Source organism: Neofelis nebulosa, chromosome 13 (genome assembly GCF_028018385.1).
Source record: "Neofelis nebulosa isolate mNeoNeb1 chromosome 13, mNeoNeb1.pri, whole genome shotgun sequence".
Classification (NCBI taxonomy): Eukaryota; Metazoa; Chordata; class Mammalia; order Carnivora; family Felidae; genus Neofelis; species Neofelis nebulosa.
In genome coordinates, this window is record NC_080794.1 from 60,452,121 (window position 1) to 60,472,102 (window position 19,982).

Consider the following 19,982-nt stretch of genomic DNA (forward strand, 5'->3'; position numbering starts at 1 on the left):
TTAATTTATTTTTTTAAATTTCATTTATGTATTTATGTATTTATTTATTTTTTTTTTGAGAGAGAGAGTGTGAGTGGGGCAGGGGCAGAGAGAAGGGGACAGAGGATCCGAAACAGGCTCCATGCTTACAGCAGAGAGCCTGATGTGGGGCTGTGAGATCATGACTGGACTCGAAGGCAAACATTTAACTGACTGGGCCACCAAGGCACCCCATCAACATCATCTTTTTAATATGAAGGAGCTGGACCAGGGATATGCTTCCTAAGGTCAAGTATGAGTTCTCCACATCGCTTTAAATTACAGATGAAGTACATGTATGGAGTTATAGATTCTTATATATAAATAGCAAGAGTCTCCTCTGACAGCCCAGTCCTCCGATCACCGTCTCTGAGTGGCCACCCTTCGGATGGCCATGGGGTGGCCTTTCCTCACCTTTGCCTCTGCATTGGTACACATGCATATAGAAATACAGTTTGTATGTGAGTGTGCTTTAACTTGCATGGTTTCATGTCTGAGACTTGTTTTGTTCTCTTAATCATATTTCTTGGAAACTGTCCAAGTTCTCTGAGTTCAAAAGTGTGATTGTTCTGTGGGAGTTTTGGCACTAGGAGTAGAAAGAGGGACTCAGAAAAGAAAAAAGCTGGAAAGCAAAAGTATAGGGCCATATGCAGAGGGAAGTGGCAGCTGAAGAATCAGGGTTTACAGTCATGTCTTTGTTCCTGATCTCTAGCCTCATGACAACCAGCAAAGCCATCCAGCTCTTGGCCAAGGAGCCGTGTGGTTACAGACTACAGGTGACAGATATACATACACATCAATCCACAATGACACTCAAAAACCCAGTATCAGGCCTGGCTCCAGGTGCTCAGTTATAGGACCCTACCCTCCACTTTGTTCAATGGAGAAACAGACATGAAACAGACCATACAGAGCCGATTACCTGCTGGAAGCGGAAGGACTCGGACCGCTTCTTCTGGTTGAGCTGCCACTCTTTGAAGTGGAGCACAGCCTCATCCACATTGACAATGCCCAGCTTCACCTGCTCCTGGAGGGTAATCAGCTGCCGCTGGCCTGGTGTTTTCATCCCAGCAAAAGGGTCATATATACTTGACTGGGGCCTGTCCCTCCACGGTCTGACGAGAGGCTCTGGAAAGGATGGCAAAACTCAGTGTGATAGCTCCCCAACTGGGGAGGGCAGGCAGAGGAGGGGGGTTAATGTGGCTGGTCATGGGCTCAAGAAGACGTGTCTCAAAAGAAAAATTACATGTGGAACTAAGAAGGGAGACATATGACATGGAATTAAAGAGAGGGAAGCAGCTAATAATTCCAAAGCCTGTTACACTAAAGTAGACAAGGCCACAACATCTTAGGAAAGCATTTTATGAATAGCATCTACTGGAATCAACAGAATCCCTCAAGCCTGAATTACTGAGAAGCCATTGACCAGCATTTCTCAACTTAAGACACCATTGATGTCTTAGACTGGATAGTTCATCTTCGTTGGGGGTGGGGGGTTGCCTCATACACTGTAGGATATTTAGCCTCATCCCTGACCACTATCCACTAGATGCCAATAGCATCCCCTACCTCAGCTGTGACAACCAAAAACATCCCAGATATTGCCAAGTATCCTCTGGGAGGACTGGAGAAATCGCCTCCAGTCAAGAACCACTATATTAGACTAAAATCCACTCCCAGAAAAGAATATACAGAAAATTCTAGGCAGGCTGCTTCTCCCAACACACTCCATCCCTCCCTGTTCTCCCTGCCTCTGAGCAGCATGGGCACAATGGCTGTGGCCCCAGGTCATGAAATGCCCAAGAATACTGGAATGCCAATGGAACCACGATCTAGCTCCAATGTCACCAGGTATACATTAAGGACTGGGTCCCAACTAGCTCTCATTGGGTTGTTCCTGTGCCAACTTCTCCTCCACATTACAAATTTGTGGTTCTCTGCTCTGGAGATTCTAAGGAAATAAGAAGGCAACCCCTCTCTTTCTCCAGGCTGTGACTCCACTAAGTTCTGTGGAGAACAAGCTACTTGCAGAGGTGATACGGTCACTGGGGGTTTGTGAGGACTTGAAATTTTACTGCTCATTTCATGGAGATCTATCTTAGATTCTAAATTTCTCCAGCAGGACCCCATTTGAGCACTGTGACTTAGAGAGAAAGCAAGATGGACAAAGAGAGATGACTTCAAAGTTTATCTGTCATTCTTAACACCCATTCACTCGTCTGTCTACACACACCCAAAATGATTTCTTCCAGATTTGCCTTCTTCAAGGCTCTCTTTAATTGTGTTGGAAGAGGGATTTTGGGGGGAAAGCAAAACACATAAGCCATCAAAGCCTCTCTCCTACTACCTAAATCCTTGGAATGCCTTCAAATGCTTAGATGGTGTCATGTCTCCTTTTCTTTTCAATTTTTTAAAAAAATTTATTTATTTATTTTGAGAGAGAGAGAGACAGAGAGAGAAATCAGGGGAGGGGCAGTGAGAGAGTGAGAATCCCAAGCAGGCTCCACACTGTTAGAGCAGAGCCTGATACAGGGCTCAAACCCACGAACCCTGAGATCATGACGTGAGCTGAGATCAAGAGTCAGAAGCTTAACTGACTGAGCCAGCCAGGTGCCCCTCACATCTCCTTTTCAAAAGAATCATCAGTGGGATAATACTGAATGCCTCTCTTTAGCAGAAGGAAGTTAATCAAGAAAAAAGGAGTACTGATCTCCTCAAACTTCCTCAAAAGGAAGAAAAATGTTACCCAATGGCAAGCAAAACATCTCTTAAATAAAAGTTGAATGAAAGTATAGTTTTCTAATACAGATAGGGTAAGTAAATAACATGATCGGGCTGTGTCATTAGGTAAAGCCTGGGTGCCAGGCCACCCACTTTCATCCTGTTGGCATCAAACTCGGTATTTACACTGTACTTTTGTGTGCTGTCGCAGACACTTCCCCGTGTGTTCATGTCCTCGGTATGATCAATTTGTACACTCTTCTCAGGTACCCCAATTTCTCTCTTCTCCTCTCCCACTCCCATTGGTACAGGCACCACCTACGGTATCCCCTAGACTTCTCTCTGTCTCAATGCTAAGGAGCTGTTACACCTGAAATTCAATGAAACATGCATGAACACATCTACCTCCCGGAAGTCCGGGTCATACAAAAGGAAGCTGTGGACGTGTGGCTTACCTTTCCTGATGCTCTCTGAGGAAATGTAGAAATTCCCAGGCCGCTCTTGACTTTTTTCTGCAAAAACTATGAGATAAAGAATATTCTAGGTAAAAGTCAAATCAGATCTCTTTCTAAGGGGCTTTACGATATTTTATTTATTTACCAGGAAAATTACCAAAATCTTGTACAAAAATATAAGGGGTGGATCGCACCTTGGACCACTGTCTGCAGTTCTGTAAATCAAAACTCCAGGAGGCAAATAAGGAGCTAAAGCTAGAGGGATTATGAAATGAAGACAGCCCAAACAGACAAGGTCTCAAAAGCGGAAAGACAAAGCCAATCAGAGGACACGGTCAGCACTTACAAGATCATTAAAGAAAAGGGTAATGTGAACAAGGATGTGAGCTGGATCCCAGAATACCTGAAGCTAGCTGTGGAACACCTTGAAACTTGAGAGTAAAAAGAAGTGCCACTTAGCATGCCAACAAGTGCCATAAGACAGAACTCAGAGTGGAACAGATACAATGTGTGCACATCTTCAAAGGGACTTAGATGAAGTCACTCATAAGCAACAGACCCCCACCAATAGTGCATCCATGTATACATGTATTATTATGATACCCATTTTACAGATGAGGAAACTAAAGCTAAAGAGAGTGAAATGACTGACCTAATGTCCTAGGCTGTACGGTTGGAAAATGCAAGAGCTGGGACATGAACCCAGGGATTCTGGCCTCCAAACCACGGTCCTTTTTGTCATCTCCTGCCTCTCCCTTTCCTTTGCTTCCCCAGTTTCCTAGCAAGTCCTTCAGTGATCTTTAGGAATCACCTGTGCCCCGTCCTAGCTCCCCAAAATGAGCCATGCCACTGACACTCTCTCCTCCCCTCCTGCCATTTAGGAATTATCAATATTTGCATGCTTCTTCATTTGGGTTCCCTTAGAAGCAGTCCTGGAGGGGCGCCTGGGTGGCGCAGTCGGTTAAGCGTCCGACTTCAGCCAGGTCACGATCTCGCGCTCCGTGAGTTCGAGCCCCGCGTCAGGCTCTGGGCTGATGGCTCGGAGCCTGGAGCCTGTTTCCGATTCTGTGTCTCCCTCTCTCTCTGCCCCTCCCCCGTTCATGCTCTGTCTCTCTCTGTCCCAAAAATAAATAAAAAATGTTGGAAAAAAAAAAAAAAAAAAAAAAAAAAAAGAAGCAGTCCTGGAGACAAGGATCCAGATGCAAGGAGTCAATGTGGGGGGTGAAGGAGGTGAGACAAGGAAGTGGATAAAGCAGAACATGGTGGGTGTCCAGTAAGTTACCAGGGTGGAGAGCTCTGGAAAGCAATGTAGAACACGCACCTCAGAGTTCTCCCAGCAGAAGGGCAAGTACGCTGGGGTACTCACTCAGCCATCAACCCATCTGTCACTGGATGAGGGCTCAGGAGTGTTCATCCCCCAGCTCTTCCAATCTGACTTGCAAAATGGCAGGGGAGACTCTGGCTGCCAGAGAAAGTGGTGAGACTAAGAGACACGGGTCCTGACAGGCAGGGTTCAGCCAGTGGGCACAGAAATGTAAAGAGGTAGGGGGATGTGGCCAGGGTACCAATAGTGTCTGTGACACAGGCCGAAGGACATGTTACCCAGGGGAATGGCAAAGCACGTAGAGCACTTGGCCAAACATGATGTCCCTCAACTGCATTTCTACCCGGCTTAGGGTTGCCAGGCTTAACAAATCAAAACCAAAAAGAGAGTGCAATTTTGGGACTTACACTAAGAAATTGTTTGCTTTCTGTCTGAAGTTCATGCTTAACTGGGCATCCTATACCTGGGCTCTGGTTGAGGGCTACCTTCTCCAATTTGCGATCTCCTTTTGCCACACGTTTTACAACTTTCTTATACTATTAAAAATGGAATGGATGTCAGGCACACAGATCTGGCAATTCTTAGCTCTTACAGTATTTGTAATCATATCAATACAATGGGGTCCTGAAAGAGGGTGAAACTGATAATGCATCAGCATCTAACTGATGTCCTAGGGATCACTATGAAGATAGTGGTCACCAGTTTGTATTAGTGTAGGCAGGTAGATAGCCTGGCCTAGGGGCTGAAAGCCAGAATTGTGGAGTTGGATTCCTTGAGTTCAAATCCTGGCTCTGCTATGTGGTAATAGAGTGACCTCTGTAAGTCTCCTTTTCCTCATCTGTACAATGGGGATGATAACAGCCCTTACCTAACAGATGACTGTAAAGATTAAATGACACGTTCCAGATGGAGTACTGTTGGTAGATTTCAATAAATGTTAGCTCTTAAATAATAATAATAATAATAATAATAATAATAATAATAGTTTCAGGAGATAAAAATGTACCAGGGTTCTGGCCATTTGGAGGAGAGGGAAATCTTGTTTACCTCCGTCTTCGTACTGCATATGAATGCTTCCAGGAATGCCAGAACTGAATCTGATCTTTGTCCATGGTCCAGCTCCAAAATATGCCCTGAGCTCTAACCCCATCTCCTGGCACTGGTTAGATACCATTCAAAAGCAGACAGTCTCTGAGCAATGGTTTAGAAGTTAGGAGGAACCAGGGAATTCCTGCTGAGAAGCCCTGAAGACCCTGCTGAGCACCATTCCCTGCCATACTTGCCTTTAGAAATGTACGGTTCATTGTCAGGCAGGTAGTGAGTGCCAGGAGCACTGGCCTCCGGCCTGGGCACTGGGATGGGGGGCCTGTTGGCCAGGTCCACAGAAAAGGCCTCATCATTATCCACTGTGTGATAAACATCTTCTGCCTGACCACCAGGGTGCAGGTCCCTCTCCGGACTGCCCATCCCCATGCTGTTACCTAGAAACACAGAGAAAGGTGTCTGAAAGCAGTGGCCAAATGAACTGGATGACCGACGGTCGTAAGAGCAGAGAGCGGGACCATAGCTTATTTGTACAGTACTGCCCTTTGGCAAAGATCTTTCCTCTACAGTATCTCTTTTATGATCTGCTAAGGGATCACTGCAGGCAAAGCAACTGAGAAACACTGATGTCACCTTCATTTGCCACCCATCATGGTAGCAAAAGGGAGTGAGCACTAGGCTCTATCAGCTTAATTTTATTGCTAGGATTCAGTTATTCATCCTGTTAGAACTAGGGAAAAAGGAACATAGCCCCCAAAGCCAAAGGACCCTTAGAACCACCCCCTGGTGCTGGGGAAGCAGTGTGAGAGTGGCCAGGAGTCCTCACCACCAATGGCCCCAGCATCCTCATCCCCAGCATCCAAGTGACTACAGCAAATCCTTCCCGTGGACTTCCTCTGTGCCAAGGACTGTTCCAAGAATATTACCCACTTATCTCCTTTGATTATGTAACGACACTGCGCAATAACTACAATCATTATTCTCATTTTGCAAATGAAGAAACTGGGTCCTTGGGCATTTAAATAACTTGCCCAAAGTTACTTAGAGCCAGACTGGCATCCAGGAAAGCTGGCTCCAGAACTTTTGCTCTTAACCTCCATGCTCTACTGCTTTTTTACAACCTTTGCCCCCACTCTGCTCTCCATCGACCAGAAAGATAGAGGACAGAAGCCTGCCTCTCCCCCTCTGTCCCTGGAGACCCAGAGCCACCATGTTTTCACTGCCCCCTTCCTGGTGACAGGGTGCAATGTTCTCTGCTGGAACCCAAGTACAGCGTCCCCTTGGCTTCAAGAATCTCAGCAGACTTTTGTATATGATCTGCCAATCATATACGTGAGCTGTGGTGACCTCAGCCATGTTATACAACCTCTCTGAGCTTGATTTCCTTCTGAGACCTGCTCACAGGAGTACTGTGAGGAAAAGCACCCAGCTCAGTGCCTACACATAGTAGGTGTTCTTTCACTTCCTTCTTTTCCCTAGCACCATTCAGTCAACAAATCTTTATTAAAGTCCTGTCTGAGATACAGGAATGACTAAAGCTTAGGCCTTCTTCCTGCAGAATTTCCAGTCCAGTGACTTAATGGAAAATTTTTAGTTGCATCTTTTCTGAGCTGCAGGGAGACTACTCTTGGCTTCCCTGTGTCCTGGATCCAGAGGACTAACTGACCAGAGAGTCCCAGCTCATCCAGGGGCTCAGAGTTCCAAGGCTCTGCCCTTGAGAAACTTCCCAGTTAGTGGAGAAGTTCCCATCTGTTCATCTTTAAACACAAGGGCATGATGAAATTCTGGAGAGGCTCGTATGATGTTAACAAAATGAGGTGTCCTGAGAGCTGCTGGCTACTCTACCAGTGACAGTGATCCCCACAGTGCCTGCCCCCGTGTGAGTACACACACAAGCACGCAATCCTGCTTTTATAGTGTGAAAGCAGCTAGAGACAATACTAAATGAATGGGTGCAAAGTGTTCGGATAAAACTTTATTTACAAAAACAGGCAGCTGGACAGGCTATGGTTTATCTACCACTACACAGAACTCTCCTTTCTTCTTCACTGTCAAAACTACTTCTCCCACCCTGAATCCCATCCTCTTAGCATTCTGCTTCCTATGCCTACTTCATCAGCAGACCTCCCCGCCCATTAATTATAAATGATTGGACAGAGTGAAGGAATTAACCACATAATTTAACACCCTCCATCTCTGACCTTCAATAATAATAATAATGACAACAACAACAACAATCATCATAAACTTTTATCACTTGCTCTGTGCCCAGCCCTGCTCTGACGCCCACTGCACAATAACTCATTCAATTCTCCCAACATTCACCTGAGGAAGCGGAGACAGAGGAGTTGAGAGCTTGTCCAGCTAAGTGAAGGAGGAACAAAATACAGATCATAGTTTATGTTCTTAACCATGATGCAACACAGGCTCAACTTAACGATGTTTGTGTGGGGCACCTGTGTGGCTCAGTCGGTTAAATGTTCAACTTTTGGCTCTGGTCATGATCTCACAGTTCGTGAGTTCGAGCCCCACATCAGGCTCTGTGCTGACAGCGGGAAGCCTGGAGCCTGCTTTGAGTTCTGTGTCTCCCTCTCTCTCTGCCCCTCCCCCACCCCTGCTTACACTCTTTCTCTCTCTCTCAAAAATAAATAAACATTAAAAAACAAAGCAAAACAATGTTTGTGTACATTCCTCCATGTTCTCCTCCTTCACCAGAAAGTCATCTCTTGAGAGCACTGGTCACATCTTATTTTTCTCCTTGCCCCCAGCCCAACATCCAGAGTAGCACTTTGCTCATAGTCAGTAGCCAATAAACTTTGGTTAAATAAAAATAAACATATGCATTTAAAAACAGGTCTTGCTGAAGGCAGCTTGTTTAACCTGAATGAGTGACTCCAGTGGTGGGAACTTCTGGCCTACCTGTAACAGGCTGATGGGGGAGCTCACGGCGACGGAGTGCCTTTAATCATGCCATACACCAAGTATATGGCAGCCCATTCCTTTAATGGATCAACCATCATATGGAACCAGGGAACATCTTACATTTATTTTTCTTTCCCTCTTTTTGCTTCCCTGCTCACAGCTACAAATTACCTTCTAAAAACTTGCGGATCATAGAGTCCTTAGTAGCCCGAGGGAAACCATCTCCAGGGATTGGATTAGATGTACTGGCCTGAAGCATTTCAACATCTAGAAGAAAAGGAGACTAAGAGTTTATTTGTTGTTCTTCCACACAGGCAAGGAGACTTTACAGATGGATGTACAAGGTTTGAGGAATCAAGAGATCTTGAACCAAGAGATTCAAGAATTCATTAATCCATCTACCTTCCCACCCATGCATCCACGCTTCCATGGATTCAGGCATCCATCCACTCATCCAACTATCTATCTACTTAATAAGGACCCCCTGTGGGGTACCTGGGTGGCTCAGTCAGTTAAGCTTAAGCAGGTTAAGGGTCCGGCTCTTGATTTCAGCTCAGCAGGCAGCACAGAGCCTACTTGGGATTCTCTTTCTCCCTCTCTTTGCCCCTCCCCTGCTCACACACATGCTCACTCATATACTCTCTCTCTCTCAAATATAAATAAATAAACATAAAAAAAATAAGGACCCCCCCACCCCCACCCCGTCAGTGTGAGGTATGATAGAGGGCAACACTCACAACTCTCAGGCCCTTTCCTGGACCACAGGACTCAAAAGGTATAGATATTATGCTTATTTGGATTTGAAATAATGGGCTTAATTTTTATTTTTTTTAAATGTATATTTACTTTTGAGAGAGAGAAAGAGAGAAAGAGAGACAGAGGTCAAGCGACAGAGGGGCAGAGAGAGAGAGGAAGACATAAAATCCAAAGCAGGCTCTAGGCTCTGAGCTGTCAGCACAGAGCCCTTTGTGGGGCTCAAACCCACAAACCATGAGATCATGACCTGAGCGGCAGTTGGACGCTTAACCAACTGAGCCATCCAGGCACTCCAGGCTTAATTTTTAAATGTATAACCATAGCATTGTTTATGACAGCCAAAAAACAACTAGAAGCAAAAACAATAAAGAATAGATAAAACTGTGGTTTACTCAAACAATGGAACAGTATGTAACAGTTACAAAGAACATATTGGAACCAGTTTTATCAATATAGTGCCACCTCAACAACATAATAGCACCAATTCAACAACTTGACAAGAACCCTAGTTCTAGGTTACTAATGGAATTATTTATAAGGAAGAAGCATATTGACCTTTGTTTTTCACTTTTAAACATAAAGACCCATAAAGACCAAAACTCTGTGTGAAAACCATTCAGTTACCACAGCAGCTTCTAGTCTAACCCAAGTAAGCAACATATTACTTTATGACTCTGAAGTATGCTTTTGGGAGCAAAATTTCAGCCTTGTATTAAAAATAGAGCTTTGATATTATCAAGAGATTTCACTTAGTAATTCTTATCATACAATTATTGAGTACTTATTTGCTTAGGCAAAATACATAGTTTGAAGTTGAATAATATACTTTGAGAAAAAGTGGTTTGAATTTAATCAATATACACACATATGCCATTTCCTTACTACTGTAATCTTTGGGGATCAGCTGAATACATCCTGGTGAGTTTGTATGAAGACTTCTATGCAACTAGAATATTCACTGAAAAAAGGTTATGGTCATGAAGTAATGATAAAGATGATAAACTTCATATGACATTACCCTAGTTTTGAAAAAAATATTTGTATATACATAGAAAAAAAGACTGGAAAGAAATACATGAAAATGCATATAGTGGCTATTTCTAAAGTAGTACAGATTATGAACATTTTATTTTCTATCTTATACTTTTCTTTGTCTTCCAAATTATCCCACCGGTGACTTGTATGGCTTTCATGAAGGAGAAAAATCTTATTAACACTTTTTTTTTCAAAAGATCTAGGTAGATATGATCAACTATGTACAATTAGATTTTCAAAGCAAAAATAATTTCAGGTTATTAAAAAATAAATTGTGGCTCACCTGCAATTCCCAGATTACTTGATTTTTTTAAATACAAAAAATGACTGATTTCAAACTTTCCAGGGACCAGATATTACATTATTACATAGCATAGCTCTTACTGGACCTTGTTTCAAACTTCAATAATCCTTTGACAACCAAAATATAAGTTTTGTGACCATAAACAAAAAAAATTACATTGAATGAAAAAATTGCAGACTTTTCAGTATTTTTGGTATTTTCGGTGGTATATTGTGTATATAACGTTTTAAGGCCTATAAAACAACATCACATGCTGGGAAGTATAAATGTTGAATTCATGGTAATTGTTACTTCTGGAGAAGGAGGGAGGAAAATTGGATTCCAGAAGGGATTCATAGGGTGCTATAATATGTAATTAAAAAAAACCCTGAGACAATTAAAAAAGAAAGAAAAAAGAAATACATAGAAGTGTATTGATGAATCAGAATCTTTAACAAATACAACATTTAAAAAAATCAATATAGTATCAATTGCCCCAAAAAAGGGGAGAATAAGGTTCTATTTTTATATTTGCTTATATATGCAAAAAGAAGCATTGGACATAGATGTAAGAAATTAAAATCACTTGGACAAAAAAGATGAGGGACAGGAATGGAGAAAGATTTTTCACTGTTCACCCTTTTATAGTTTAGTTTTTAAGGCTATTGAAAAAAATAATATAAAGAAATATGGGGCTTGGATTATGTTTGTGTTACCTTAAATATTATCCAAAAAAGAAGAAAAACCAACTACTTTTTTCTGCCTTGTCAGTTTATTGTTTCCTTACACAGTGGAGACATTACACTGACCATAATATGCCTTGATACTCTAGTCCAAAGCCCTACGGTTCCAAATGAGGAATCTCTCCTGTCACCGCTGAATTCTATAAACTGCAGAGATTAGGGAGACTGAACTGATCCTGAAACATACCTAGAGGTGTTTTAATTTTAAAAATTAAATTTCTGAGGTGCCTGGGTGGCTCAGTCAGTTAAGCATCCGACTTCGACTCAGGTCGTGATCTGACAGCTTGTGAGTTCGAGCCCTGCACAGGGCTCCTTGCCGACAGCTCAGAGCCTGGAGCCTGCTTTGGATTCTGTGTCTCCCTTTCTCTCTGCCCCTCCCGTGCTCACACTCTGTCTCTGTCCAATTTCACGTATCCAAATCCAAAAATCTCACGTATTTTTTTTAAATTCAAGACCAGAAAAATTCCACTTATTTGAGATTTCCTGTTCAATTCACTTAGCAGTGTTGTTTGTTGTTTTCTTTTTTAAGTTTATATATTTTGAGAGAGAGTGTGCGTGAGCAGGGAAGGAGCAGAGAGAGAGAGAGAGAGAGAGGGAGAGAGAGAATCCCAAACAGGCTCTGCACAGTGCGGCGCCCAACATAGGGCTCAAACCCACAGAACTGCAAGATCATGACCTAAGCAAAATTCATGAGGCAGACACTCAACCAACTGAGCCACCCAGGTGCCCCTCACTTAGCTGTGGTTTTATGGAACACTTTCCCCATAGAGGTAGAAAATTGGAAAGAAAGGTGTTTTCTACAGATGTGTGCCTTGCCAGGAGCAGGACCCTCCCCTATCTGATGAATACCCTGTATTAATCTCCCTCTAAACACCCACACCACAGACCTCACCCCCCACAAGCCACCTGACCCTGACCCAGCCAACTTTTGAAACCCCTCATTTAAACAACAGTAAAGCACAGAGGAATACACCCCAAAGTAAAGACTTGCTTGAATCAAACACTCCTAGAGATGAGGGGAGGGAGAAATTTCACAGGTCCGGTGCTATACCCTCCAGGAAATCACATCCCCCTCAGGTTCCAGCATCTCCAAGAAGCTGGGCAGAGCAGCGCCAGGAGGATTTCAATCACCAGTAACCAAATCTCCCAGGCAGGCAATGCCAGGGTGCAAGTTTCACAGTCAGTCACCCCTGCTGACAATGGTAAATGGGTCATAAAACAGCCTAGCTATTTTCACTAACAAAGGTCAATTTGAGAGAACTGATTTTCAGGTCCAAGAGGTAGATGCACAGTTAAAGAAGCTACAAAGAGTATTAGAAAAATAAAATGTGGAAGAAACAGGGAGCGGCAAGAGTGACCCTGGCTGGCCCTGGAGTGCTAACATACTAAGAATGCAGGCAGGGGTGCCTGGGTGGCGCAGTCGGTTAAGCGTCCGACTTCAGCCAGGTCACGATCTCGCGGTCTGTGAGTTCGAGCCCCGCGTCGGGCTCTGGGCTGATGGCTCGGAGCCTGGAGCCTGTTTCCGATTCTGTGTCTCCCTCTCTCTCTGCCCCTCCCCCGTTCATGCTCTGTCTCTCTCTGTCCCAAAAATAAATAAAAAACGTTGAAAAAATAAAAATAAAAAAAAAAAGAATGCAGGCAGCTGCCCCTGGTAACCAAGGGGGTCTTAATATGCTGTCTTAATATGCTGGGGTTTTGTGGGTTAAAGAATTTAAAAAAAAAAAAAAAGAATGAGCACTAGAAATAAGACATATCAATATCAGGATCCCTTGATACAATGCACTGAGGAGGACACAACACCATTTCTATGGTATTCTTGCCAAAAAGTTACCACCTCAGTCCAATCACAGAAAACATGACAAACCAAACTGAGGAGCAATCTATAAAATAACTGATCAGTGCTTAAGTCAAGGAATGACTGAGGGACTTTTACAAATTGGAAGAAACTATGGGGCACCTAGCTGGTTCAGTCAGTGGAGCATGCAACTTTTGATGTTGGGATTGTGAATTTGAGCCCCGTGTTGGGTGCAGAGATTACTTAAAAATAAAATCTTCAAAAAAAAATTGGGAGAGACTAGGGAGAAATGACTACATGCATTGTGGAATCCTCTGTAGGCTCAGCATCTAAGACCCCATCAGCATCTAGCATCCTACCTACAGGGGAAAAGCTGAACAAGGCCTAGAGGTCACTTGGTTGTATTGCACCAATGTTAATCTGGCTTTACTAACTATGCTTCAGTTGTACAAGACACTGATATCAAGGAAATCTAGATGAAAGGCATACAGGAGAACTAGCATTTTTGAAACTTTTCTCAGGTAGTTCAAAATGAAAAGTTTTTTAAAAAAAAAAGGAGAAGGAGATAGAAGAGGGGAAAAGATTTGAAAAGCAGAGGAGGAAATGCAATGGGAAAATTACAGAAGCACAACGCCCAGGAATGACCTACACTGACCCTTCCCTGTCCCCCAATGCCACCAAATCACCTTCCAGTGACACCTGTGAGCCATACACATTGGGAATTATGACCAACGTGGGGTTAAATGAGCCACCAATGACAAACATATCTTTTTACTTTGTAATCACGTCTTGACTAGATCTGCTAAATATCAGTCCTGTGGTTTCTTAGTAGAGTTATTTCTCCTCCTTGAGCTGTCCTAGCATCAAAATGCGTAAGTCCCAATTTTGATTCTTCTATTCCTGGCTGGAGGACTACAACACCCACGGGTCTGACACCAGACAGACTTCTTAGATCCACCTGATCGTTCAGGCTCACAAGATGACCATGGTCATCTATGCAGGATGGATGGTCTGTTCAGGAGAATGTAGGACACAGGCCAGGAGGACACTGCCAGGTGGCATCCTTCCTCAAGAGCAGTCTTTGTGCCAGTCCAGTAGCTCATGTGCAAGGAGACAAGACCCAGGTCAGGCAGGTGGAGGGCCCCCCCACGGAGTGAAAAGCCTCATGGCCCACAGGAGCGGTATGTCTCGTGGCAACCCCTAAGGCATCCTTCCAGGGGTCCCCATGAGCATGTCAGAGTCAATGCTCTCAGGGAAGCCCAGAGTGTGCTGCCCCTTTCAGGTACTTATAGTCCACATATAGCTCCTCCCAGTTCCAGATGCAATTTACCAACCAATTAGGGGTCATTTTTATCATAGGCATATGTTGCCTAGAAACACAGTTGACATTTGACTCTTATCAGGTTACCAGGGTAACAGCTGGGAATTCAACCGAAGGTCAAATTCTCTAGCAGAAGGGGAAACGATAGCTGTTACATTAACTTCACTCACAATTATCTTGGGTCAAGTTGTTTGAATCCTCTCAGCTTCTCTTTACTTGTCTGTAACATGGTGATGGTAGCAGTATGTATCTCATAGGTTTGCCATGAGTATTAAATAAGAAGCTGGCCAACTGCTTAGCAGAGTGCCTAGCTCAGAGAAAGTGCTAAATAATGCTAATTGCTATTACTATTAGTATTACTGTTACTAGGATTATCATTACTGTGGTCTTTATTATTAAATTCTATATCCAGGCTAATGTCCTAAGCAGAGACCAGTTTTTTAAAAAGAACTCAATTTAGGGGCGCCTGGGTGGCTCAGTCGGTTAAGCATCCGACTTTGGCTCAGGTCATGATCTCATGGTTTATGAGTTCGAGCCCCGCGTCGGGCTCTGAGCTGACAGCTCAGAGCCTGGAGCCTGCTTCAGATTCTGTGTCTCCCTCTCTCTCTGCCCCTTCCCCCTCACGCTCTGTCTCTCTCTCCTTCAAAAATAAATAAACATCAAAAAAAATTAAAAAGAACTCAATTTAATTGAGGGGACATTCAGGGAACAATCGTAAGTCAGAGAAAGGCTGCCACTGAAGCCAGGCAAGCAACAGAGGCGAGGACACCAGTCACTGAGCGACCAGTGCAGGTGGACATCATGGTCGAAGGTGGCAGTTACCTGCATGGACTTTGGTATCCTGGAGAATTGGGTTCAAGCCCTGGCTCTGACTGGCTCTATGTCCTTGGGAAAGACACCTGATATCACTAAGCTTGTATATCTCCATTTATAAAGTGGAGATAATTAAGAAAAATGTAGGGGCCAATGGAGACAATGCTTATAAAATGTTTAGCAATATTAATGGATACTATTATTATATTGAAGCAACCTAGATAGTGTATTCATATTTTATTGTGCTGTAAAAAATTATCCCAAACTTAGTGGCTAAAAACAACATAAATTTATTGCCTTATAGTTCTGTAGTTTGAAAATCTGAAAAGAGTCTCACTGGGCTAAAAATTTTGAGAGGACCGCCTTCTTTTCCAGGAGCTCTAGGGGAGGATCTGTCTCTCTGCCCTTTCCAAATTCTAGATGCTACGTGCATTCCTTGGCACTAAGCTCTCTTCCTTATTTGAGGCCAGCAATGTCAGGCAGTGAACTTAGCTGAATTGAGTCCTTCTCATGGAGCCATCTCCGGTCTGTTTTCTGATTCTTTCTTCTACTTAAAAAAAAAAAAATGTTCTGGGGCGCCTGGGTGGCGCAGTCGGTTAAGCGTCCGACTTCAGCCAGGTCACGATCTCGCGGTCCGTGAGTTCGAGCCCCGCGTCGGGCTCTGGGCTGATGGCTCGGAGCCTGGAGCCTGTTTCCGATTCTGTGTCTCCCTCTCTCTCTGCCCCTCCCCCATTCATGCTCTGTCTCTCTCTGTCCCAAAAATAAATAAAAAACGTTGAAAAAAAAATTAAAAAAAAAAAGTTTAATGTTTATTTATTTCTGAGAGAGAGAGACACACACACAGAGTGTGAGCAGGGGAGGGGCAGAGAGAGACAGGGAGACACAGAATCCGAAGCAGGCTCCAGCCTCTGAGCTCTCAGCCCAACGCGGGGCTTGAACTCACGAGCCATGAGATCATGACCTGAGCTGAAGTCAGATGCTTAACCGACTGAGCCACCCAGGCGCTCCTCTTTCTTCTACTTTTAAGGATCCACCCCAATAATCCAGGACATTAGCAACCTTAATTCCATCTACAACTTTCATTCTCCTTTGCCAGATCGTCTAGCCCATTCACAGATTTAGGGGTTCTATTCTGTCTCCTACAGATGGAAGCAAGCATCAGCACAGTCAGCCTGTCACAAACTTCCTCCCCATACTGGGCTGACAGGGGCAGTAAGGGTCAGGGATTAGGACCCATGCAAGCAAGTCCATCGTGTCCACACTGGACCCAGCAGCCCTGGCGTGATGGAGGCATTGCACACTACCGTAAGTGAAGTTACCCAAAAATGACTTTCTTTCCATTTATATTTGAAGCAAAATGATTCTTTTTATATGTAATTGAACATATATGGTTTTCAGTTAGACCAAGAACAGCAAATATATACATCGGCCCCCGTGTCCCTATTCTGTACTCAAGGCAAACATCACTAGTTAGTCATAGCATTCTTTGTGGTCTCAGAATTCTCAACATAGCCCCCTCAGGCACTCAGTACCAAGTAACTGACACTGGCATAGAAATGATTTTTCAAACACTATTTGCCCTATCTGTATTAGGCAGTAAGTCTTAGCAGTAACGATTACTACCTTCCTAATGATAAAAAAAGAAAGTGTCCAATTGTTTGGAGCTCATAAGTAAAAAGACCCTCTCAGACTCTAAATTTCCCAACCCTATGTGTACATACAACTCAGGTATACAGTGAGCACCACATGAGTGGCTGAAACACATAGAAAATTCTGGAGGTGAAGGCAGTGTGCTTGCAGACAAAGGACATTTTGTAAAGAAAAGCAGAACAACAAATCCCTGCATTCCTGGATGCTCAGTGTTTGTACTTCAGATTCTAAGCACTTAACCTTCACCACGTGTCAGTTAAAAATAAACTAAAAAGCCCTGAGACCTGCGGGTCTAAGGAGAAAGTGCAAAGTGCTTTCATTTCAGCAGAGACAAAAAAGAAAAAAACATAAAACAAGAAGACTCAGGGGCCACGGTCCTCAGGGAAGAGCCAGCTGTAGAGTTACACTGTACTTCATTTAGGGAATCAATCAGAAAGAACCCATTCCTGGGAAGAAAGAAGCTTGAACAGATGAGAGAAAGCCTAGGCAGCCACTTAATTAAGGAATGAGTCAAGAAAAATAATGAATTTTCAAAGAAGCCCATATGATACTCCTCAGGGGACATAAATCTAGATCGCTTAGCTGCAGTGGAAACTCTATCTGGATTATGTGTTGTTAATTTAATATAAAACCTAATCTGAGAATCTAATACAGTAAAATGTCAGATACTAAGAGGCTATTCTTCTGGAAAGGCTCTCAAACCCTGAAAGCGGTCTAAAAGTAATTTTTTTTTTCTCCAGCAAGTATTCTTATAGCCAAAACAGACCCTTAGAGCAAGGAGCAGCGTGGTAAAGCATCTGATGACCTGAAGCCCGGTGTGCTCCGTATGCACTCATGTGGGATCAAGTGCTTTCATTGGCCATGTCTGTAGGGCAGTCCAATCTCCCCATACCCTAATGGAGAAGTGATGGAAAGGAGGGAGACACACACACACACACACACACACACACAGACTGAGAGAGAGACAGAGAAAAGGAAAGTGGCAATCCGAAATTACAGCAGCTAAGGAGAGGCGGGCAATGAAACGAAGGGGCTGGGGCACCCGGGTGGCTTGGTCGGTTGAGCATCCGACTCTTGATTTCAGCTCAGGTCATGATCTCACGGCTCAGGAGTTCGAGCCCTGCACCGGGCTCTGCGCTGGTGGCGTGGAGTTTGCTTGGGATTCTCTCTCTCCTTCTCTCTCTCTATCCCTCCCCCACTCGTTCTTTCTCTCTCAAAATAGATAAATAAACATTAAAGAAAAGAAAATGAAGGGGCTAAGGATGCAAGGGTTAGGCAGCAACAAGTCTCACGGATTTCTTATGCAGACAAGTGCCTCCTTGCAGCACTCCTGGCAAGCACACAGAGCCTCTGCAGGGCAGGAATCCGTCTACGAGATGAGTTCACAGTGGGATGCGGTGGGTACCACACGCCCTCCTCCCCTCATTCTCCACATCCATAGCTGCCCTCTTGGGGCACCGTGTCCTTTTCCTCCATGGCACTGTCACGGTTTTGTAGTTATATATTTAGTTATGTGGCATTTTTATTTAATATTCAGCTCTCTTGCTAGAAGGAGGGCTCTAGGAGGCAGAGATCATGCCGTCTTGTTTATTGACTCTCTGCCACCTGACACGGTGACTTAATCACATGAGAGGTTTGATTAATATTGTTGAATGAAGGAATGTGTGAAGGGACAAATTAATGAGGCATAAACACATGAATATGAACACGAAGGTATCTGGGCTTTGTGAAGGAATCTGGGCATTTTCCACGCTGAGAAAAGAGAAGGGCGATCCAGGCAGCAGGAACTGCATGAGCTAATGTAGAGGAGACATGAAAAGAAAGGCAGCCCCGAGTGCCGGAGGAGTCACTACTGCCGGAGATGTCCGCGCTCAGGGACGTCTAATAGATGTGTCGCTAGCACCTATCAGGAAAGGTCTTTGCACTGGAATGTCAACCACTCCACCCCACCAAATCCGGGATGACTTTCTATTTTCTGGTACTCTCAAATTCAAGAAATAGTTGAGCACCTATTGTGCACATCATTATGGATGACACATGCTTCCTAAACTGAGGTAGGAGCAGGTCATCAGAGAAGCATATACACAAACCAGGGTACAGAACGATGTGATTGCAGTGGCCCCAGGAGAGTGTGAACCACGGCTATACAGGTCCAGAGGGGAGCAAGGTCACTGCTGGTGTTGGGGATTTTTATCTTCTTTGCTTTTAAAAGTCTCAATCCACATGCTTTCACTGAGTGCCTACATCCCCGACACAGTTCCTGTACATCTGGAGGAACCAAAAGCCACAGAAGTCAGGAAGTGCCTTGAGCCTCCCTTTGCCCCACTGGGTCACTTTCAGCCCTCAACAGCACAGCACCAGCCCTACCCAGAATGAGCTTCTTGCGGGTAAGGCCCCATGACTTACCCTAGCCCCACTGCCCACAAGGCATTTCTTGGCTCCCAGCCAGTCTTTCCTAGATGGATTAACAGGAGGATGGCAGTCTCCTAAGTCAGGAAGGAAGACTCCTGAGAGAAAAAGGTGCAGGGAGGAGAGGCAGCATGTTCCAGAAGCAAATCGGTAACTTAACAGCTTTGCTTACAAATGGTCCTTCAGCTGGGCTCAGAGCTTCCCTGGCTGGGCTGCAAGGCCCCGACTCGGAGGGGACCCAGATCACAGACAGGGTCACAGATGGAGGTGACCTGTACAAACATGCCAGCTAGCAAGGAGGTTGCTAAGGGAAGGCAGCAAGTTAGCTGGGGTTGAGTCCGCTCTGCACCATACACAAATTTGAGCCACAGAACCAGGCAGAGGGAGCAGAGGCACGAGAGAAGAGTGTAACACAGGAGTCACCTGAAGCAGAACAGCCTTCTAGAAGGGATTACAGACTCATATGAGTTTATGGTTTCCACTCTCAAGATATTTGCCTTTCTCTTTTGGCTCTTTTCTCCTAATAGAAGACGAGTCTCTGAGATTTTTCTTTTTAACATGTATTTTTTTCTAATTTTTAAATTAAAAACATTTTTTTAAATGTTTATTTTTGAGAGAGAGAGAGGGCGAGCAGGGGAGGGGCAGAGACAGAGGAAGACAGAGGATCCAAAGCAGGCTCTGCGCTGACAGCAG

At 44.2% G+C, this 19,982-nt stretch overlaps 1 protein-coding gene across 1 annotated transcript in view; it reads right to left on the reverse strand.

The window, feature by feature from the left end:
- PIK3AP1 (phosphoinositide-3-kinase adaptor protein 1) overlaps window positions 1-19,982 on the reverse strand; it is a 122,047-nt gene that overhangs the window by 24,413 nt on the left and 77,652 nt on the right. Inside the window, exons 9-12 of the mRNA XM_058697332.1 lie at window positions 8,656-8,751; window positions 5,802-5,999; window positions 3,195-3,260; window positions 941-1,146 (exon numbers count right to left, since the gene is read on the reverse strand). Coding sequence (XP_058553315.1) covers window positions 941-1,146; window positions 3,195-3,260; window positions 5,802-5,999; window positions 8,656-8,751 — 566 coding nt within the window. The remainder of the gene's footprint in view (window positions 1-940; window positions 1,147-3,194; window positions 3,261-5,801; window positions 6,000-8,655; window positions 8,752-19,982) is intronic.